Source organism: Mirounga leonina, unplaced genomic scaffold (assembly GCF_011800145.1).
Source record: "Mirounga leonina isolate KUSES-001 unplaced genomic scaffold, KU_Mleo_1.0 Mir_92, whole genome shotgun sequence".
Classification (NCBI taxonomy): domain Eukaryota; kingdom Metazoa; phylum Chordata; class Mammalia; order Carnivora; family Phocidae; genus Mirounga; species Mirounga leonina.
Window position 1 is genome coordinate 7,416,288 of NW_023270852.1, and position 24,057 is coordinate 7,440,344.

Consider the following 24,057-nt stretch of genomic DNA (forward strand, 5'->3'; position numbering starts at 1 on the left):
GAAGCAAATATGTTTAAGGTTTGATTAAGATTTGATAAATACAGGTTTTTGATTCACATTTTTCCTATTCCTATCTTCTTTTTGTTTGTCTCTCAAGACTAAGCATTGGGGGGGGGGTTGGGAAGAGAGGCAAACCATAAGACAGACTCTTAACTATAGAGAACAAACAGGGTTGCTGGAGGAAGGGCGGGGCTGGGTGGGTTAAATGGGTGATGGGTATTAAGGAGGGCATTTGTGGCGAGCACTGGGTGTTATATGTAAGTGATAAATCACTAAATTCTATTTCTGAAACTAATATGACACTATATGTTAACTAACTGGAATTTAAATAAAAACTTGATATAAAAAATATTCAAATTCTTCAAGTGACTTAATATCTGGACTTGGTCAGGCCAGTGTAGAATCATGAAAGGACTGGCTGGCACTGTCCCCAAACTGTGCAAAGAGGTATAATTGTATTCTAGTATCCAGAGCTAGATAGGAAATACCCAGCAACTTAAACAGTGAATCTTTGTATTCTGCATTATTCTTTAAGACAATTACATATTTATGGTCCTACCAGCTAACTTTATTTCCTGAAATCTGGTTTCCCTCTGAGCTCCCTAATGGCCTTGGGCCTGGAGAACAAACATGTCTAGCCAGACAGACCTTAGATAGGCCCCTCATACTGATATCTTAACCTTTCCCTTGACCAACTCATCTCTGAGATGATTTGTGTCCATTTATTTGGTTTTGAATCTGGCCTGCCGATTGGTAAGCCTCATGAGGTTATTCTCCATATCCTGTCTCATGCTGAGGTTGCCTTTGAATGCTTTGTGGAAAATGAATAGCATTGCTTAATCTAGTACCATCAGGGCTATTTTTTTCTAGATCAGGAAGGCAGTCAACATATTTTTTAACATCTCATAAAATTGCATGCCAAAATATCACTTGTTTCTTTAGGGAAAAATCATAAGAATTATTAGGAAGTGTAAAATGAATAGTGTTGCCGAAATTGGAGGGAAAGAAAGAGATGTCATTTGACAACAGCATTCCCTACCACCACCACCCTTAGGCCTTCAGTGGGGATTGAGTCTCATCTTTGTTCAAAATAAAAGGTCATGAAGTTGGCTATATGGGCCAGTTTGAGAAACCATTTTAGGAAAGTTTTTTCTTCAAACCAAAGAAGTGATTAAAATCAGGAGATAGTTTTATAGACAAGTGCTTATTTTCTTTGTTTACAATTAATACTACTATTTTAGGATATAGCAAATTGGAAACCCTAAACAGTATCATCACATCTTTCTCTAGATAATTATAATACAGTTTTCTTTTGTGGAATATCTTAAATTTTGTATCTTACAGAAATGATGTTGAATAATAGAAAACCTTATTTCTATTCCTTTCTCTTCTGCCCATCTTGCTGTATGACCTTGGGTAAATCCATTTTCTTTGTAGGGTCGTTCAAATATACAGTGAAGACATGCAGTATTCACCTTACCACCTACTTTCAAGACCAGCCAGACCACAATGCTCCATTTTTGTGATTCCCATCTAAATCCTTGATAGGCTGTAGGCAGAATAAGGTGCTACTGCCCTCTGCTGGTCCTAAGAACACACCTGCCCATCAGTGCAGTGGCCCTGCCTATCCCAACAGTAAGGGACACAGTGCCCCTTGCTTGTGGTTGGGAAGACATAGCAGGAAACCACAAAAAAAGGAGGTGAATTTCATGTTTAGAAAAATAATTATATTTGAGGTATTTGGAAATTAATGACTTCTTATGCATATATCAGATGCCATAGCCATGCGTGACTGCCTTGTCCCCAAGACGTATTTATCCTATAGTCACTTTTCCCCAAGCTAGTTTCTCACTTGGTAAACACGTGGGTTCTGACCCTTTGAGCTGCTGTCATTGTTTTACACTTTCTGCCTTGGAACATATATAGTCCACTTTTTGGGGAAGATTTAGGGGAGTTTTTGCATATTCATTTTTAGTTTGTCAATAAATAGGAAGATAATAATTGGTAAGTGCCAAGGAAAGTGAATATGCAACATCAGCAAGAAAAATGCTGAAAAAGAAAGACAGGGCTTCATTATACTCTCAGATCCCTGGGGAGCTCTGTCAATTTGTAATAAGAGATCTCTAGTTAATAATAGCTTTTTTGGTGTGTCGATGATCCTAAAAGTACTTTATGTGAGAAACTGATAATTTGTTAAAAGCTCTGGTTTCCTGAGCCCATCTATATTAATTTCAGAACTCCAAGATTTTAAGAGCTGCTATTTATTACATCTCATTTGTAAGAAATAGTAGTGCCTCTGATTATGCTTACAGGAAAGGCAACTGAGAATTATGCTTTGTCTTGTTTAAATTTCATGCCTTTAAAATCCCTTTCAAAATAGGTCTATGCACTACTACTGAGATCATTATTAGTCCTTAGATTGCTGTGGGGCAAAAAAAAAAAAAAAACGTGCAACCTACATCCCAAGTATCTACTAGCAGAGTATAGGAGGAACATGTGATTCACTTTGTGGCTCCTGCTTACGTACTCACAGAACCACATTTTGCCCATGATTTCCCATTGGTAGATAGGAACTGTATTTTAAACGAGTATATAGGCATTATGAAGATCAACAGTGATCCTTATGCAGCTTACCCTTGGGGAACTCTTGATTTTTGTTTCACAGTCAATCCCAACTTATAGCCACCTGATAGGAGTTACAGTCAGTCACCTCAGCAGCAGTACATAGTCCTGTCTTGAAAGGGACTTACACAGGGGATGCAGAAATATGTAGACCCTCATAGGTAAAATCACAGCCATCCCACTTCCATAGTAGTACATATAAGTACTACATAAGTACTACATTTCATGGTATGTGTGGTGCCTATTTTTAGTTCTAGGTTTAGTCTGCTCTAGACCAAAAAGGAAATTAGCACGTATTGAGGCTATCATTTTTACCAAGTATCTTATTCATCTGTTATGCATCCCTAAGAAATGAACCAACTTTTGCTACATAACTGTTACATATGTAACCTTAATAGTAATCTTCAGTGTCCGATATTCCAAGAGAGAAGTCAGTTTATTAAATTGCTTTAAAAGAAAACATATCAGAAACTTTAGTTCTACTCAATTCCAAAAAAATAAAATGGACAAAAAAATTGTCTGTTGAGAATGTTACCTGCTGTTTGCTGAGAAATGATGGATTAAAAAAGTTTTTGAAACATCTTTAACCATTAGAGATGAAAGCAAGAGCTGTGGAAAGAATGTTTAAATCATTAACTGAAACTTACGATATGAATCATATGTACAAGTAAAAGTACAGTGTTAATTAAAATCATATCAGATCTTCAAGACTGTGTATTACTTTGGGAAACAAAAAAAAAATTACTTTGGGAAACAAAAAAAAAACAGGTTGCAGAAAAAAACAGATAGCACTGCTAATTAGTATTTATTTTATGATGTTCTTTTACAAGACAGTTTGATATAGAAAAAAGAGCAGGGGCTTTGGAACCAAACAAACTTTGGGCTTAAAAACCAGTTTCACTACTTATGTAACTTGTCATCTGACTTTAGGCTATCACTTAAACATCCCTGAACTTCTGTTTCCTCTTCTTTAAATTGGCAATAATAATGTGCATCTCGTATTTAGTATTAAATGAGATATGTAAATATTTATGAAGTACCCCAAATGCCTGCAGAGTTAGTTTTCCTCCTCTTTATTGTAAATCACAGAGTAAGGTTTACTCTTACTTTGAAGCCCAGCAGGAAGTCCTGGAAAGGAAGGTTTGGTTTGAAATTACCTTCCCATGACCAGACTTGGTTACCAGAAAATGCCCTCGAAGCCCAGGACACTCTGCTAGGTAGTATGTGAGGCAGGCAGCAGCCTTGGTGGAGAGGTAAAGGGCTAGAGTAGGGAGGGTGTGATTCTTCTTGAGTCTCAAATGCATGATATACCCTCATTCTGTGTATAAGGCCAAGCTGCAGGCTCACTCACATTTCAGTTAGTGCCCCCCAGAAATGTACCATAGAAAAAATTTTAAATTATCTGAAGCTTTATGTTTGGGTTGTGATGGATTTCATTTACATATTCCAATTGTAATAAGAGCTACCAACTCCACAGTGTGCACACCACAGTGCCAGGTACCTTCCATACATTCTCTAATTCATATGATAACTTTGATTTTAGCTGTTGCTAAAATGTCCATAAAGTGACTGAGACCCTAAAGGATTTGATAGCAAGTCCAAAGTTGCCAGTTAAAAATGAATTAAGTTTTTGATTGCTAAGTTTGTACTGCCCTAAGATATTGTTTAGATAAGCCCTTTAATGATATTTGTGGTTAACCATGACCCCTGTAATTTTCTGAATTGTCATGACGCTGTCAGCCCTGTGGTGATGTGTATTATGTGTTCTCACAGAAACTGGCCCCTGGAGTCAGCCAGTTTGCTTACACCTGTGTTCAGGACCACCCCATCTGGGCGAATCAGCAATTTTGGGAGACAACCTTCTACAATGCAGTGCAGGAACAGGTGCGCTCCCTGTACCTCTCAGCCAAGGAAGATAATCATGCCCCATATCTGAAGCAAAAGGTAAGAGGAGAAAGATACTAGTGTGGGACTGTCATCCTGGCTTCAAGGAAAGCTTATTCATATATTCCCAGGGCAAAAGGAAATCTAGCCACTTTCTACCAGTGTATTTGAGGTTCATCCTCAAGTGGGAGTCCTGTGGTGATCATCTTTCTTCTGTTGATTTCTGATATTATATTTTTCCATAATAACTTCTTAATATAGTTCTTTAGCAGTGGAATTGTTTTATTACATGTTAATAAATAGGAATTCTGTGGAAACAATTATAGGAAGTTGAACAGAAAAAAGAAAATGAAAATACCTGACCAGATGTCTTGTACAATTAACTCTCTGAAGAAATGTCAAATTAAAGCTAAATGACTCTAATAAAAAGCTTTTGCACAGCAAAGGAAACAGTTGACAAAACCAAAAGACAGCCTATGGAATGGGAGAAGATATTTGCAAATGTCTAATCAGATAAAGGACTAGTATCCAAAATCTATAAAGAACTTACCAAACTTAACACCAAAAAACAAATAATCCAATCAAGAAATGGGCAGAAGACACAAACAGACATTTCTCCAAAGAATACATTATAGATGGCCAACAGACACATGAAAAAATTCTCAACATCACTCGGCATCATGGAAATACAAATCAAAACCGCAATGAACCTCACACCAGTCAGAATGGCTACAATTAGGAAGTTTCCTAACAAGTCAGGAAACAACAGATGTTGGTGAGGATGCGGAGAAAGGGGAACCCTCCTACACTGTTGGTGGGAATGCAAGCTGATGCAGCCACTCTGGAAAACAGTATGGAGGTTCCTCAAAAAGTTAAAAATAGAGTTACCCTATGACCCAGCATTGCAGTACTAGGTATTTACCCAAAGAATACAAACATAGTGATCCAAAGGGGCACCTGCACCCCAATATTTATAGCAGTAGTGTCCACAAAGATGGAAAGAGCCCAGATGTCCATCGACAGATGAATGGATAAAGATGTGGTGTGTATACACACACACACACACACACACACACACACACAATGGAATACTACTCAGCCATCAAAAAGAATGAAATCTTTACCATTTGCAACGACCTGGATAGAACTAGATGGTATTATGCTAAGCAAAATAAGTCAATCAGAGAAAGACAATTATCATATGATTTCACTCATATGTGGAATTTAAGAAACAAAACAAAGGATCATAGGGGAAGGGAGGGAAAAATAAAATAAGACGAAATCAGAGAGGGAGACAAACTATAAGAGACTCTTAAGTATAGGAAACAAACTGGGGGTTGCTGGAGGGGAAGTGGGTGGAGGGATGGAATAATTGGATGATGAGCATTAAGAAGGGCACTTGATGTAATGAGCTCTGGGTGTTATATGCAACTGATGAATCACTAAACCTTACCTCTGAAACTAATAATATACCATATGTTAATTAATTGAATTTAAAAAAAATTGGAGCACCTGGGTGGCTCAGTCGTTAAGCATTTGCCTTTGACTTAGGTCATGATCCCAGGGTCCTGGGATGGAGCCCCGCATCTGGCTCCCTGCTCCTTGGGAAGCCTGCTTCTCCCTCTCCCACTCCCTCCACTTGTGTTCCCTCTCTCACTGTCTCGCTCTCTGTCAAATAAAATATTTTTTAAAAAATTAATTGAATTTAAACAAAATAAAAGCAAAACAAACAAAAATGACTCTGAAATAAATATAAAATTCAGTAGTTCTTGAAAGTATGTCAGCAATAAATCTAGTTCTCCTTTTAGGAATATTCTATATGTTTCCATATATTTTATCAGCATAAATTATACTTAAGAAAAATATCAAGGGGCACCTGGGTGGTTCAGTTGGTTAAGCGACTGCCTTCGGCTCAGGTCATGATCTCAGGGTCCTGGGATCGAGCCCTGCATCGGGCTCCCTACTCGGCTGGAAGCCTGCTTCTCCCTCTCCCACTCCCCCTGCTTGTGTTCCCTCTCACGCTGTCTCTCTCGCTCTCTGTCAATTAAATAAATAAATAAAATCTTTAAAAAAAAAAAAAGAAAGAAAAATATCAAGAAAATATTTTAAGATAAGAAAATTGCAGGCGCCTGGCTGGCTCAGTCAGTTAAGCATCTTGCATCAGCCTCCATTTTAAATTGACTTTATATTCTTATGTGAGATAAATGAATTTAGATTTCTAATAGGAACTACATAGTACTATTCAAGTATTTCTATGTCTCATGTAATTTTAAACATTGTCTATTCTTGAGTATGATAAAAATGGAAACTTTAATAAAAAATACCACTATCTGACATTTATCTCATATGCCAAATTATTATTATACACTGTTAGTGTGAATTGTTTACTTAATTTAATGTAAAACTCGGATTTTTCTTTCAAAACACCAAATATACTTGCGTAAGGGGTAACTATAACAGATGCAAATTAGTTTAAGGTCATGTTCCAGAAATATTTGGGCTGGTGTGGTGCTTTGGATAGTTTTTTTTTTTAAGTAGATATAAAGCTAACACTGGTATATCTCAAAAGCATTTGTAGAGCAAACACATGTCACTGCTTCTCTGTCATTTCTTCTAAAGAAGTCTATGATACCTAGATTAGGTACAAGTGAGACTAGATATACTAGCTTTTCTTAACTTTTCAGCCTACTAGGAAATTCCTCTTTTAAATCCTATTGTCAGACTCAAAAAAAAAAAAAAAAAAAGATTTTGAGAAAATGGCAGCAGAGTAAGCGTAGGCTTGCCTCGTCCCACAAATACAGCTAGGTAACTATCCAGTCATCCTAAATACTCCAGAAATCAATCTGAAGACTGGCAAAACAAACTCCACAACTGAAGATAGAGAAGAGGCCACATCAAAGAAGGTAGGAAGTGCGGAGATGCAGCTTGGGAGAGAGAGAATTCATAGCCACTGCAGGAGGGAGGGAGCCATAGCTGCACCAGAGAGTGCACAGGGAAGTGCATGGAGAAAACAAATTCCCATAGCAATTGGCTTAGGAAGTAAGAGGGCCCAAATTTCATGAGTTCTTGCAACCAGCGGGGCTTAAAACCTGGAGTTTTAAAGGTCAGTGGACTTGAATAGCCAAACTATGGAAAGAACCCAGATGTCCATCGACAGATGAATGGATAAAGAAGATGTGGTATATAAACACAATGGAATATTACTAAGCCATCAAAAAAATTGAAATCTTGCCATTTACAACAACGTGGGTGGAACTAGAGGGTATTATGCTAAGCGAAATAATTCAGAGATGAATAAATTCAGTATGATCTCATTTATATATGGAATTTAAGAAACAAAACAGAGGATCATAGGGGAAGAGAGGAAAAAATAAAACGAGGAAATCAGAGAGGGAGACAAACCATAAGTGACTCTTAAGCATAGGAAACAAACTGAGGGTTGCTGGGGTGGGGGGGATGGGGTAACTGGGTGATGAACATTAAGGAGGGCACGTGATGTAATGAGCACTGGGTATTATATAAGACTGATGAATCACTACCTCTGAAACCAATAATACATTATATGTTAATTGAATTTAAATAAAAATAGATAAATTTTCTTAAATATGCAAAAAAATAAAAATTCTTGGCCCCAATAAATAAATAATAAATACATAGGTAGGTAAATAAATAAATATAAAATTAAAAACTTGATAAAAAGGGGTGCCTGGGTGGCTCAGTCATTAAGCGTCTGCCTTCGACTCAGGTCATGATCCCAGGGTCCTGGGATCGAGTCCCACATCGGGCTCCCTGCTCGGCGGGAGGCCTGCTTCTCCCTCTCCCACTCCCCCCTGCTTGTGATCCTGCTCTCACTATCTCTCTCTCTGTCAAATAAATAAAATCTTTTAAAAAAAAAACTTGATAAAAAAATTAAAATCCCATTGTTATACCTGTGTCCTGATAATATTTGATTCCCACATTTACTAGGAAATCTAGCTCTATTTTTTATGACTTTCGTCATTCTGTCTCCTCCTCCCAAAGAGAAGAAGAGAAGAAACATATCAGAATATGAGTAAATGCTACTGGACATTCATGCATTTTTACATATTTCACGTCAACAATTTGTTTAACTGGCAGTTGGAAAGAGATGGGACCATAGAGATAAATAAACACAGTGAAATGTTAGCAGTGAAAGTGTAGCCATCTGTGCTTTGCTGCCGCTTCCTTGGATTTATGACATTGTTCCACTAAGGCTGGCTGAAGCTGGCAGAAAAGAGTTGATTTTGTTTTATTGTTGTTGTTGTTACGTTTCATTTATATATTTCCTTTTTTTGGTGACATAGGTATTTAATAGATGGATAATTGAAACGTGTTCAATGTTTTTGAAGCTTGTGTCATGGATTTGCATTGTTTTGCTTTATTTTTTTAGGATAAGCTTCCGGATGACCAATATCAGGAGAAGACAGCAATGGACCTGGCAGCTGAACAGCTACGCCTTTGGCCTTCTCTGAGCAAATCAACTCAGCAGGAGCTGGTGCAACGTGAGGAAAGCACTGTCTTCAGTCAGGCCATTCATTTTGCAAACCTCATGGTCAACCTGCTGGTCCCACTGGATACAAGTAAAAACAAGCTCCTGAGAACATCAGCACCAGGCGACTGGGAGAGTGGAAGCAACAGCATTGTCACAAACAGGTACCAAAATGTGCACATCCAGAGACCCTCCTATTCTTGGCTTAGCAGACAAAATAAAGTATTTTGGGCAAATATTGCTGTACATATTTCAAAATTTTAAGCATTTTCCTTACCTTCAGACTTGCTCAACTCTCTTTTTTTCAACTCTTCTGTATTAAAAGACCTTCACTTCATCTGACTATCCGTAACCACCTCCCACAGTCTCTTTTTTTTCATGACCCAATTTTTCAACTTTCTCACCCACTACTGACCAAACCCTTCAGTTACTTTCTGCCATAGCAATTTACAGAAAGCACTCTGGAAAATTACTAATGAACTTCTTGCCAAAGTTATTATTTGTTTCTCGGCCCTCCTTTTTTCAGTGTATGCACTGAATTTGTCTATAATCATGTCCTCAACCATGCCTTGCTCCCAACCCAACATTGAGTTCCAGTACCACTGAGAATAAACCCATGGACTACAAAACCTGAGAGGATTTGGCTCCTGACGGCTGCTCTGACTTTATTTCCTGTCATTCTTCTGTCAAGAACACTGGTCTCTCTTCTAATGCTAATCCTCAAAAACTCTAAGCATAATACTGCCTCAGCGTCTTTGTATTTGTTCCCACAATCTGGAATACTCTCCCTGAAATAGTTACAAGAATCACTCCCTCACTTCATTTAATTCTCTGCTCAAATGCCATCTACCTAGAGCGGCCTTCCCGACTTCCGTATCTTAAGTGGCACAGGCATCACTCTTTCTCCTATCTTGCATTTTTTTTCTTTCATGACACTTTCTACAACCTGATTTATTTTCATATATTTGTTTATCATATGCCTCATTCATTGCTGTACCCCCAGATCTTTGCATATAGTATGTGCCCAATAAATATTTGGTTGCACATATGATTAAATGAATGAATGAATGAATGAACTGCTTACCCAACAGTAGTGACATTCTAACCTTTTAGGTCTTCAGTGATGCTCTAGCATGCTGGTAGTTCTTTTAACTCTTGTAAATCCTTCTCAGGCTCTTTCAGGCAGCTTCTCTTCTCTCCCATTCTCAATCCCTCTTCCATGCTCTTCATACTCTCTTAGAAACTCATCCACAAGCCCACGTCTCTGACCCCAACCTTTCAATCTCCCTATCTCAGATACTTCATTTTTGTCAAGAACACCCAAGAGCTTCTAGTCTTCCAGGCTAGACAACTTTTTGTTGTTTTGAAGTCAGCCTTTTACACCATGCAGTCAACTGCATGGGTCTCTTATTTCTTCCTTCAGAGAGTTATTTTATGTGAACAATATAGCCTAGGCCTTCATCGCTTCAAACTATACATGACCATGCTCCTTGAAAGTATACCTATTGAGTGGCTAAGGCACTCAAGTTCTTTAATGCTTTGGATGATGTGAGGCCATATTCACTGTTTAGCTTTACCTTAAAACTGATTCAGTGAATGTGGTTGGATTTGGAGGAAAGAGAACTAAGTGGGTTAGAACAGACATATGAGTCTTTTCCATGATTAGCAGTCTAAAAGAAGGCATAGGAGGCAGGAGTATTTGTTGAACAGTGGGAACTGAATAAGCAGCAAGGACAGGATTGAGCTTTCACATCCACTGTTTCAAATTCATTCCCTTCTGTTGCATGATTTTATCACCTGCAGAAGATTGATGGCTTCAAAGTGACAGAGTGTTGTGGTTCACTCAAAGAGACAAATGTTGGCAACAGAAAGGTTCACAGGACAGTTTGGTTCTTCCATTTGGAAGAATATGCAATTTTCTGGGAAAAGTTCTTTTACTTTGCCTACCAGGGAACATGTCTCCCAGTTGTCAAAGGCCAAAGATAGCAATATTACTTTGTCTGACTCTATGTGGTAATTAACTTGAGAGAACAGTTTTGTTTTTTTTTTTAGAAGGTTCAAGTATCAGATAATAAATGAAAGAGTCTATTTTTGCTTTAGTTTCTGTGGTTCCTGAGTTCCTATTTAGCAGAATGACAGAAGTATTTCTTACAAAAACAAATTTGGGTCCAAAGGACAATGCCCGACAGTAGCTTTCAGATGTAGGCAAGTAGGATATCATAATGTGGACAAATTTAAATTTCTATCAAAATTGACTATGATAGAATAGTCATTTGTTATATTTGAGTACTAACCATGATTTATTTCTTTCCTTGATTTTCTCAGTATTGCAGGAAGTGTAGCTGAAAGCTATGATACAGAAAGTGGGTTTGAAGATTCAGAGAATAATGACATCGCCAATTCTGTTGTGCGATTCATTACCCGATTTATTGACAAGGTTTGCACAGAGAGTGGAGTTACTCAGGATCACATCAAGAGCCTTCATTGCATGATACCAGGTAATCAATTTACAGATATTAGAGAACCAGAATATTGGAGATAATTGAGTAAGAATTGTTTTTAGGGGTCTATTTTTTTCAGCATAACACCTTTAATACTTTTTTTTTTTTTAAGATTTTATTTGTTTATTTGACAGAGAGAGGCACAGCGAGAGAGGGAACACAAGCAGGGGGAATGGGAGAGGGAGAAGCAGGCTTCCCGAGGAGCAGGGAGCCTGATGTGGGGCTCGATCCCAGGACCCTGAGATCATGACCTGAGCCGAAGGCAGACGCTTAACGACTGAGCCACCCAGGCGCCCCTACACCTTTAATACTTGTCTTCCATGTAGTTTAGTCTTGCTGTTTATTTATGTTCTGATTAATTTTTTTAATATTTCTAAGCTATGGTAAAATATATGTAACATAAAATTGGCCACTTTAAACTATTTTAAGTGTAAAATTCACTGATGTTAATCATATTCACAGTGTTGTGCAGTCATCACCACTATCCTTTACCAAAAACTTTTTCATCACCAAAACACACACTCTGTACCGTTAAGCAATAACTCCCCATTCTCCATTTCCGTAGTCCCTGGTAAGCTCTGTATCTCTATGAATTTGCCTGTTCTAGATATTGCCTATAAGTTTGCTCATACAGTATTTGTTCTTTTGTGTCGGGCTTCTTTCAGTTAGCATTATGTTTTCAAGGTTCTTCCATGTTGTAGCAGGTATCAGAATGCCATTCATTTTTATGGCCGAAACTATTCCATTGTATGGATATACTACATTTTGTTTATCCATTCAACTGTTGATGGACATCTGGGTTGTCTCTGCCTTCTGGCTACTATGAATATTCACATACAATTATTTGTTTGAGTCCTTATTTTTGATCTTTTGGGTATATACCTGGGAGTGGAATTGCTAGTCATACGGTAATTTTTGTTTAACTTTTTGAGGAACCACCAAACTGTGATTAGTTTTTAATTCTAAAATATTCAGAATTTGTATTAATTCTGCTTATTTTGTACTCTTTTATTTTGAATATTCTGACTTATCCTAGGAATTGTAGCTATGCACATTGAGACCCTAGAAGCAGTACATCGAGAGAGTAGAAGACTCCCACCTATACAGAAGGTAATTATTCCAGACTACATGCTTTCAGGGTATAACATCTCTTCTTAAAAACAGCAACAATAGACTTTTGTGCCCCAGAAAGTACCTACTCCTAACCTTTTACAGAGACTCCAGTTTTAATGATACATTAAACTTTCAGAGGAGTTTATCATGTAGATCCTCCTAAAACAGATACTGAAGTAGAATAGTAGATTCAACAAAGGAGCAATAATAGCCTCTTGTTGAGTCTGTTTTTATAGGCAGGGCATAAATTATGAACATTCTAACTTCCAAGCCCAAGCCAAGATTTTATGCCCTGCCTACTTCCAGAAAGAAAGGACTTAAGGCAATTACCATAAAAATACCAGGTTCCTGAATCTGTTTACATTATAAGCATACATCACAAGCATCTGGGAATCTGGGCAGTCTATTAAAAATTGAGAGTCCTGAACCCCACCCCAGCCTCCTGAATTGGAGTTTCCTGAGACTTTGGCCCGGGAATCTAAACTTTCAAGTACAAGCCTCCCCGATGATTATTTTGCCCCTAGTCTGGCACCTATCTGTGGACTAGGGTCAGGACCCTCTTACCTATATAACAGAACTATTAAAAATAAATTCAAAGGAAAAATCAGAAGCCAGATGGATAGGCAAGATATTTCTAGGAGAAATCTGAGACATGATCATTACAATTTTGGCTTTACATTTAGCTCTGAGCTTCCTAGAGCCGACAAAAAGAATAGTACTGATTTATATAGTTTTTATTGCTTAGTAAAAAATAAGCATATTAGATCTTCAGGAGAGGTGATTTTTTTTTTTTCCTTTTAGCACTGGTATCTTCAGAGGAGTGTATCATGTGGTTGTGTATTTCCCAAGATGTGTAATTGTTCATCATATGGCCATTTATTGTGTTAATCTTCAATAAAGGCCAAGAAGGGCAGATCCTTTTAAAGATGCATCTGTTTTTCTAATTATTTGTTTTTTAAGTTTACAGAAGTAACAATGCTCTTTGTATAAAATCAGACTATTAAAGAAATACACATTATACAAAGTGAAAGTCCTCCATGGTCTTTCCAACCCCACCTCACCTCTGCCCTTAACCATGATAGTACCACCTTTAACAGTTTGGTCCATATTCTCACAATTTTTTTCTTTTTCCAAAAAGAGGGAATTATAATATACATACTGGTTTACAGCTTGCTGTTTTTACTTAACAATGTATCCTTGATATCTTTCTATGTTAACACATACAGATCTAGGTCATTATTTTTAATGGTTGCAAAATGTTCCACTGAATAGATATTTTAAACGTCTTTGTAATTTCCAATGATTTTTACTGTTAATAAGCAAAGAATCTTTCCACATTTGGATGCAAAAACATCTTTCTGCCCCTTCCCAAATCTGTTTTCTCATTTTGGCTACTTAAGCAGTCTGACTCGGGTTTTTTAGATCTGCCACTGAAAAGATAACTTTGGTCTAAGTGTTGGAAACCCCACAAGATTCGTGTTTAAAATGCTTTCTCTGTTGTCAGCCCAAGATTCTTAGACCTGCCCTACTGCCAGGAGAAGAAATTGTCTGTGAAGGTCTTCGAGTCCTGCTAGACCCTGATGGAAGAGAAGAAGCTACTGGAGGCCTTCTTGGAGGCCCTCAGCTCCTGCCAGCAGAAGGAGCCTTGTTCCTCACCACATATAGAATTCTTTTCAGGGGGACTCCCCATGATCAGCTAGGTATGACTCCTATTACGCCATCAGAATATGGATATCCATGGGCTTGCTACTTGAGGTTTTGATTCCATTTGTGTGCAGTAATTTACAGATCATTTCTGACTCAAAGTAAGCCTTTTGTCACGAACTATTTTTTAGAATCCTTTGTCTGTCAAAGCTAATGATAATTTGGATTTTAGAGTCTTATTTAAAGAACCAAGGGTATCTTCTAAACAGTAAATCAAGGGTTCATTCACTGAAACAGTCATAATTTCATGAGGCAGTATATTGTGACTTAGGGATGTTCATAGTATATAGCTGCTAACAATGTCTCCTGCTGATTTGTCCCACCTTTCTGAGTCCTGTAGTTAACTGTAAGGCTCATGTCTTCCAGATACATGATTCCTTTTGTGGAAGGATATGCTAAACATCACAAGGTTGTACAACACTCACTAACCCCACTTCCTCTCGTCACATTTCAACTAACCCCCTTTCCCTCTTGGCAGGCAACTTCCATTCACTAAACTCCCTCAACTTCTATTTCTATTTTCTACTACTCTATGCAGTCTTCCATATTAGAAGGAATAGCATGCCCTATCAAGTCTGAATTATCTTTTTTAAATCACTGTAATCTCTTTCTAAACTCTTCTGGTTGATCGGAAAAGCATATAAGATTTGGGCTAGAACTGTTGCTCTCCAAATAAGAAGCTCAGATTTAGATTGCTCTTGACCAATCTTGATATCTTAAGGCCCCTGACCTCTCTCTGAGTTTCAGTTTCCCCTTTTATAAAATTAGGGAATTGGGCTTGTTTGGTGATAATTCAGTGGTTCTCAACCTTGACTGCATATTTGAATTATCTGGGAAGCTTTAAAAAAAAAACCTACCAGGGAGCCTGGGTGGCTCAGTTGGTTAAGCGACTGCCTTCAGCTCAGGTCATGATCCTGGAGTCCCGGGATCGAGTCCCACATCGGGCTCCCTGCTCAGCAGGGAGTCTGCTTCTCCCTCTGACTCTCCCCCTCTCATGCTCTCTATCACTATCTCTCTCAATAAATAAATTTAAAAAAAAAAAAAAAAAAAAAACCTACCAATCTGGGCCCAACCCTCACACAGTTGAATTAATACCTGGAATAGGATTCTAGGACCCAGGCATCTGTGCATTTTTAAGCCCCAGAAGTGATTATGATGCATAGTAAGGATTGAGAACCATTAGGATAAATGGTCACTAAAGTTCCTTCCTCATCTGCAGTTATTCATTCAGTAACATTTGATGAGATGTGCTATATGTGCTGCACATTTTGTTAGACAGTGGACTTTAGATGCTTGGATAGGATCAAGATGGTTTATTGTCTTACTCATAAAAGAGTGCTTACCATATAATAACAAAAAGCTCATAAAATTCAATAAACAAAATGAATCTATAGTAATAGTTGTATTCATTGAAAAAGAGTGAAAATGGAGCAGAATTTTTCAGCCCTCTCCTGTCATATCACCATACGTAAATTATATTTGTATTTGAAAGCAAATGTAATTTTGAAAGAAACTAAATATCCAGTATTTACAATTTCTTTTGTACTGTGACTTGGGAGCTCAGTGGCCACAAACATACATTCTGGGGATATAAATATATGAGATACTTGGTCACTTAAGTTGTTCCAATTTATTTCTTTTTAAAAAATCAAAACCATACTTAGTGTGACGGCTTATATTGTTCTCTTGTTTTTTCCTGTCAATTTTTGGGTCAATTTTGTATTTTAGGGAATTTATTTTTATCAGAGAAAGCCTTCTTACTGCCTCTTTTATTTTATTTCTCTTTTTAAATTTCTAATTCAAAATATCTCCTTTCATGACACACAGGAATCTGATAATTTTATATGTGTTATATAAGCATAGGTTGCTTAATACATCCTAGGACTTAAATTCCATATACATCCTAATTTTGTTTAGCCTCTGGATATGAGCTCAACATAAGAGGATAATCAGAATTTTCCAGGTTAGGAGTTGACAGATCCAAGGAATGAGAAATTCTGATGATGATAAGTGGATGTACGTATGAACTCATAAACCTAGTTCAGTTCTCACCCCTCCGGCTTACTAGCCAAGGGGCCTTGCCCATTGCTGCTCCTGTTCTTTCACTTGTACCACTGCCTGAAATTCCCTCCTCTTTCCCTCTGCAAATCCAAACCTATGTTCTCTTCAACGCTCACCTTCCCTCTCCTTTCCTCCAGGAATCATTCTCAAGTCATCTAGCATGCAGAAATCTTCTCCCTTTCTGAAATATTTAAAGCCCTGTCCCTCAAACCAAGGACCTAATGACATGTTATATTCGGCATGTGACTCTTCTCTCCCAGGGGGACCTTTGAGCTCTCCAAGAGAGGCTTTGCATGTGCTACTTATTTTCTAGACTTGCATCTTCGCAACCTCTAGTAGTTGATAAATAATTATATTTTCCCTTATTTGCTTTAGTATTTAAATTCCTAAAACTCTTCAGCCTAAGCTTAGTCCTGTATCTTCTATGAAGGCACAAATACAAGGTACAGCACCTTTTACCACGTATGGAAACACATTTTAAAAATCTTTTCTCGGGGTGCCTGGGTGGCTCAGTCGTTAAGCATCTGCCTTCGGCTCAGGTCATGATCCCAGGGTCCTGGGTTTGAGCCCCAAATCGGGCTCCCTGCTCAGCAGGAAGCCTGCTTCTCCCTCTCCCACTCCCCCTGCTTGTGTTCCCTCTCTCATTGTGTCTCTCTCTCTGAAATAAATAAATAAAATCTTAAAAAAAAATCTTTTCTCTTTTGCTTTATACTTACATTAAATATCATGGATGCCGTAAGATTAAGAATCTTTAAGATTGCCTTAAGCCAGGTGATCTGGTGTGGCACACAGCAGGTTGGGGAAATAGAAAAAATGAAGGTAGGCAGATTGTGATGGTTCATTCGCTCCAGGAAAGGATCATGTCTCAGGAGTGAATTGTCATGCAATAAAATCAATGAATGTGATTCTAGAATCATGGCATTTTCTCTCACTGCATTCCTGGGCATTGTCCTCTCCTAATACATTTCTTTAGCAGAGGCTGATAAAATGGGAAGCAGAAACTCTATAAATAAGCAGTAAAGTGCTGTTGCTGAGTGTGTGTCCTGCTTTCCTGTAGTTGGTGAGCAGACAGTTGTGCGGAGTTTTCCTATTGCCTCCATCACCAAGGAGAAGAAGATTACGATGCAGAACCAGTTGCAGCAAGAGGGACTACAGATTACATCAGCATCTTTTCAGGTATTAAGAAAGGGAGCCATTCCTCTACTACTATTTAAAAGTTTTGTACAAATGATGTGGCCACTTTCTGTGGTAATGGGGTCAGAAGTTAGAGGATGAGGAGGATCAGAGGGTCTGAGAGGGTAATCTTGAACTGAGTAAACCCCTGAATCATTCTGTATTTAATCCCCCACTTCCTGAACCCCTTGGCCAACTGAGTACCAACAGATTATCTGTCAATATTTAGTGATCTTAGAAATTCGGACACACACTATTGACTCTTGTTCTTTGCCAAGTCATACCTTTGTGTTTGATAAAGGCTGTAGATAGAAAGCAGTTCTCTTGGTACCTGTTTCAGAAGGAAATGCCCTATGGCCCTCCTGTGGAAGAGATAAAACTCTAAGAATTATAGTCAGGGCTAAAGTACTATTGGTACTAACTAAATAACCTTTAATTAAGCAGAGGTTTTTCTAGGGGGCTTTGAATGTATCAGAACTTGTGGAATTACTGATACAAAGCAGACACTGGAAGAGTGATCTTCTCTTAGTTTTTCCTTTTTACAGTTCTCAGTCTGTGATATTTTGCTCTTCCTATTTTTATGCCTTGTCTCTGACTTCTCAGATTTTTGAGGGCACTGGTTCTTGCCTCATTCCTTCTATCCAGGAAGCCACCCTAGGACCTTCATGTGCTCATTGTGTGAAATGTGAGGCTGCTGATCTCTAGGCTCCAGACCTTCTCCCATCACCTGGGGGCAGGGGCCTCCTAGGGATTTCTTCACTGTTCCACCTGCCAAAGGACTCTAAACTGGAATATTGCCTGGCTATATTGGTTAGGATTCTATATACTAGATTTATGATATCTAAGAAGAGGCTTCCTTAGGCCAAATTCCCCATCTATAACCAACAGTTGAGAAAAAAGGACATGTTTCCTACTTCAGCCACTATAAGTTAATATCTCTATCCCATCATAGAAAAGATAGTCTTAAAGAAACCCAACTTCAAGATAGATGATTTTCCTTGCCGGTGAACCATCTATGACAAGTAAACCTTTCTGACTCCTTTTTCTTTAAATAAAAAATTCTATTACGTGATATCCAAGGTCCCCTCAACCTCTGGACTTCTGCCATTTAGTATTATTTTCTGTTATTTCAGTAACTTGGGGGAAGTTATCTGGAAATCCTTAATTAATCCTTCTGATGTATTTTCTCTCTTTTTATTTCTAGTTGATTAAAGTAGCGTTTGATGAAGAAGTGAGTCCAGAAGTAGTAGAGATCTTTAAGAAACAGCTAATGAAGTTCCGTTATCCTCAGTCCATTTTCACCACCTTTGCTTTTGCTGCTGGACAAACTACCCCACAAATAATTTTACCGAAACAGAAGGAAAAGAACACCTCCTTCCGGTAAGAAGACAGTCAAGTTTCTTCATTTCAGCCTTTTCATAGCTCCCCGGCAGGGGAAATGACCTATCCTTTGTGTCAGTGTGTACGTGACAGCTCTTTTTGTCTGCCATTCTGTCAAGCCCATTGAACCTAGCTCAGAAAGTTATGGAACGGTAGCACTGATGTATGGAACAAGTTCCCAAAACTAAACGCTACAAGAGGTTTTGACCAATATGTCCATTGCTCATGATATATTTTTAGAATGTGAAATTCTGTTCCCCCTTTTACCCATATTGATTCCTTTCTAACTGCCCTTGAGCAGGCCCTTCAGTTTTCTTTGATATCCAGACAGTTTTGCTTTGATCTACAGATGGTAGCCTTTATTTTTTTCTTTTTTATAACTTTTTGTTTTGGTACAGTTTCAAATATACAGAAAAGTTACCACATAACACAAAGAATTCCTGTATACCATTTACCCAGATTCACCAATTGTTTATGTTTTGCTCCATTTCTTTATCGTTCTCTCTCATATATATTTTTTCCTAAACTGTTTGAGTTATACACATAACACCCCTTTATCCTTAAATATATCAATATGTGTTTTCTAAGAACAAACCATGGTATATAACCAGGAAATTGAATTGGTATAAAACTTCTATCTAACCCAGAGTCCTTATTCAAATTGCTGATGATCCTTTATAGCTACTTTTTTTTTTCTGCCTACTACAGGATCCATTCCAGGATCAGGCATTGCATTTAGTTGTCATATTTCTTTGTGGGACCCCTTATTTTCTGATGAAAATTTTTAGTAATTTATGTTGAAACTTTTACATTTCAGTTATTACAAAATAACAATTGCTTAAAATTTATCTTCAATTGGTGATAAAATATAGGGGCCAAAAGTTCAGTTCATTCATTGCTTAGAATTTGGTCATCTGCCAGTACAAATTACATATTAGGGAGTACTCTGCAGACTTTGGAGAAAAGCTCTTTTCTTTGCCTAAAAGTGGGGTAGGCTGGAGATTATAGAAGAGTTGAGGTTCCAGACAGTGTGTCATTACTAAATTGCATAGCTGACCCCCTGTACCACTGTTACCGGGTAAGTGAAGAGGACCATGCAGATCCAGAAATGATACACTGAAACATGAGCAGCTTCCTAGGTATTTACAGTAGTGAGTGAAGCATCTTGTCTTAGCACTGTGGAGTCACAGAGGAACCTGTGACATCTATTATTCCGACCCTCTATGGAAGATACAAAGCTTTGTATGGTGTTTTATGTTTAGAATCTGTGGACTATGGAAGGAAATACATACATACACACACATATAAAATCAACCTCTTTGTGTCAAGCTTAATCTATCCAGTTGCAAGGGAGATATAGCAGGGTTTTTTTTTTTAAAGATTTTATTTATTTATTTGACAGAGAGAGACACAGTGAGAGCAGGATCACAAGCAGAGGGAGAGGGAGAGGGAGAAACAGGTTTCCCGCGGAGCAGGGAGCCCGATGCGGGGCTCGATCCCAGGACCCTGGGATCATGACCTGAGCCGAAGGCAGACGCTTAACGACTGAGCCACCCAGGCGCCCAGGGAGATATAGCAGTTTTAAGATTTAAAACACCTTAGAATTGTCGAGTATGTAAAGGTTTATGGTGTCAGAAGGCAGGACACCACACATACACACTTAAACCTGGTACTAACTATAATTGTCATATGATCTCAAAGAAAAGCCTACAAATTAGTAGAAAGAGTTTGAATTAGTAGAGAGGGGAGCAAACAGGCTCCCATGCAGGAGGACTTCTACCAGCGTGGCTTGTGGGAGCTGGTAGAGGCAGTGGCGTGGATAACCAGAGTGCCTTAAGGGGCATGTTTGACCAAAAAGCCAAACTGAGTTTAAATTTGGAGTAAGTAGCTTATGTGCCACTCTAGGTTCTTGCACTTTTTGTCTACAACTGTCCTGATGACAACAGTGTTTTCTAGAAAATTAGTCTACTGCCATATACAAAATGATCTAAAGAAGGGGAGGCTTACTGGGGTCTGGACAATCCTAGTAGCTGTGGATGTGGAAAGGAAACAAGTTGAGCTGTGTAGGTATCAAAAAATGTAAATGTTGTCCTCATATTAAATTGATGGTCTCTTTGGTTTTATGACTTGTAGCACCTTCTCAAAAACAATTGTGAAAGGTGCCAAAAGGGCAGGGAAAATGACAATTGGGCGGCAGTATTTATTGAAGAGGAGGACAGGGACAATTGTGGAAGAGCGAGTGAATCGTCCCGGATGGAATGAAGAAGATGATATATCAGGTATGTGAGAACTCCTTTTTCCTTCATGAATTGGTTTTATTCTTTCTTCTTATATGAATAAGAATAAGACACTCAGATGTAGTTGCCCTTAAACTTAGACTCACAAGAACCTAAACCTCATGAGAAGATTGGAGGCACTTACCAGCATCTCAGAATTGGAAAAAAAAGAATATTTATTTTCCCAATATTCCATTGTTCAGATAAGATTTTGCTAAATTATACTTCTCTTTTACTAAATCCACAGAGTTGGTTGGCCATTGTCACATGGGTCTCATCAAAGGGAGAAAGAAAGAAACCCCAATGCATGGGAAATTTAGGTACAAAGTAATCCCCTGTACCTTATTGTTATGCAATAAATATAAGGAAACAAGGACATTGGGTATTCAAAATTAAAGATTTGGGTTTGGGGTAAGAACATTGTGGGTACTCTGAATCAAAATGAGGGACCAAAGATGAAAGGGTTCTTAGATGGTAAGAAAAAAAGTGCCTAGTAAATATTCAAAAGGACAGAATCTGAGAAGCTGAGATACCTCTCGGTTGGGAAAATAGAGGCAGGAAACCAGTCACAAAATGGCTTATCGACTGTTTTCTGTTCCTTAACCCACTATGGAGTATGTTTATGGAATTAACACTAGGGCGAATCTGATCTAATAGGAGGCAGGATACCTTTGCACCCTTTTTCTTTTCAGGATCTTAGTCAATCACTAGTGACTATACCACTACTACTTCTACTACTACTACTAATAAGGACGTTTTGAAGAAAGAAACCTCATATTTAGAGACATCACTGGCTAAAGGTCTCCATTTCAGTAGGTATACCTACATACTCTGAGAGCAATGAAAAGACCCACCATTGCATTACTGGAATGACCATTTGTGGAAACCCTGGCCTCCTTAGAGTCACATGGAAAGCCATAAAGACATTACCCATTGGTATTTGACTCTTCTAATTTGAAGTTCTTATGATTACACAGAAGAAAAACTGTTATTTTATTATATTTATTCTACCAAAAGACCAAATTATATAATGCTCTTTGCTCCTCTGAAAATAAAAAGCCAGCAGAAAACTGGTACTTGATGGTATATTTGCATTGTGAAGTTCACAAACTAAAACACAAAGTCTTGTATTTGTAGGGATAAGCTGTTACGGGTTTTTTTCTTTCTTTTTTTTTCTTTTTAAGATTTTTTTATTTATTTATCTGACAGAGAAGGACAAAGCGAGGGAAGGAACACAAGCAGGGGGAGTGGGAGAGGGAGAAGCAGGCCTCCCACTGAGCAGGGAGCCCCCAGGACCCTGGGATCATGACCTGAGCCGAAAGCAGATGCTTAACAACTGAGCCACCCAGGCGCTCCCTTTTTTTTTCTTTTTCTTTTTTTAAATTTTATTTTATTTTATTATGTTATGTAATTTTTTTTCTTTAAATGGAAAAGAGCCATATCATTCCCTTTGACATTAGAACTTTGAGTACATATCCAAAAATTCTGAAACCTTAATTTGATTTCTCTCACTGTAGAAATAAATAAAGTAAATTAGGACAGTTTTTAACATGGATTTTTTTTTTTTTTTTTTTTTTTAGTTAGAACATGCAGTACAATTAGGAATGTTAGGGGTTTTTCTTAAATCCTCCCTAAATGCTTGATTATTGGATAAATCCTTCCACATCTAAAATCTTAAGTGATTCTGTAACCTGTGATTGCAAAATTATGAGGGAGTTTCCCATGTATACCACATCCTCTGACAAAAATATTTTCCACAAAAAAAGTATAACCTCTTGATACCTCTCTAAGAAAAGTCTTTTCCCACGAGTGAACTTCTGCCTAACCTAGAAATTTCTAAAAAAAGTTTATGTTCTGAAAAGTTAACTGAAACCTGGATGATGAAGTTTGTATAGTGATCGTATTAAAGATAAATTTTACTGATGAGTTAGCCTCTGACGAAATTTGAATGTTTATTTTATAGTCCTAAATAGAAATCACTATACTTTGGCATTAATAAGCAAGCCTGATTGAAACAGAAAAATATGGCTAATGAATCCAAAATTCTATTATTTTTAGAAAATTTTAGTTAGTTTCCCTGGCATTTTCAAAGTTTATTTATTTATTTATTTAAGTAATCTCTACACCCAATGTGGGACTCAAACTCACAACCCCAAGATCAAGAGTCGCATCCTTTTCCAGCTGAGCCAGCCAGGCACACCCCTTCCCTGGCATTTTGAGCCCCTGATGTTTTATTTCCTGACTATCCATTATGGTTTTAATTTATGTTTGAACATAATGATTCTTCAAGGAATTAACAGGATTTAATATATACATCGTGCCTGTAGCCCTAATATAAACCACTCTTGGTTTAAGAATCCTCTTCAAAAGGAAGCTTCTAATCCTCTACTTTGAGCCATATCGTTTTTTCAAAATCTGTTTCTGCCTTCACAGTTTCAGATGATAGTGAACTCCCCACAAGTACCACTCTGAAGGCCTCAGAGAAGTCTACAATGGAACAGTTAGTGGAAAAAGCTTGTTTCAGAGACTATCAGCGTTTAGGTCTGGGAACCATAAGTGGCAGCTCTTCTCGCTCAAAACCAGAGTATTTTCGAATCACTGCCTCCAACAGGATGTATTCACTGTGCCGGAGGTAAGTCCGTTAGTGGGCTCCAGAAAGACACCTTTCCTTTCTTCTATTTTGTCTTGAATGGGCTATTGGTCATCATAACCCAAAGGGAGAAAAATATCAGAAAATTAAGAGCAAGATCTCCAGGGATATGTGTGTTTAAGGGACGTTTTTTAGCAGCATGAGCAAGCATCTCCTTGGCATTCTCAGAAGTATAATTATATCAAT

The 24,057-nt window shown here is 37.9% G+C and overlaps 1 protein-coding gene across 4 annotated transcripts in view; it reads left to right on the forward strand.

The window, feature by feature from the left end:
• The window catches only part of SBF2 (SET binding factor 2), a 466,008-nt gene that overhangs the window by 392,836 nt on the left and 49,115 nt on the right, over positions 1 to 24,057 (forward strand). For 3 of the 4 annotated variants that reach the window (XM_034995316.1, XM_034995317.1, XM_034995319.1), the window contains 9 exons: positions 4,396 to 4,566; positions 8,915 to 9,177; positions 11,339 to 11,511; positions 12,551 to 12,624; positions 14,132 to 14,327; positions 17,450 to 17,568; positions 18,770 to 18,945; positions 21,079 to 21,224; positions 23,655 to 23,853. In XM_034995316.1, coding sequence (XP_034851207.1) covers positions 4,396 to 4,566; positions 8,915 to 9,177; positions 11,339 to 11,511; positions 12,551 to 12,624; positions 14,132 to 14,327; positions 17,450 to 17,568; positions 18,770 to 18,945; positions 21,079 to 21,224; positions 23,655 to 23,853 — 1,517 coding nt within the window. The remainder of the gene's footprint in view (positions 1 to 4,395; positions 4,567 to 8,914; positions 9,178 to 11,338; positions 11,512 to 12,550; positions 12,625 to 14,131; positions 14,328 to 17,449; positions 17,569 to 18,769; positions 18,946 to 21,078; positions 21,225 to 23,654; positions 23,854 to 24,057) is intronic. The other variant, XM_034995318.1, reaches the window with a different exon arrangement.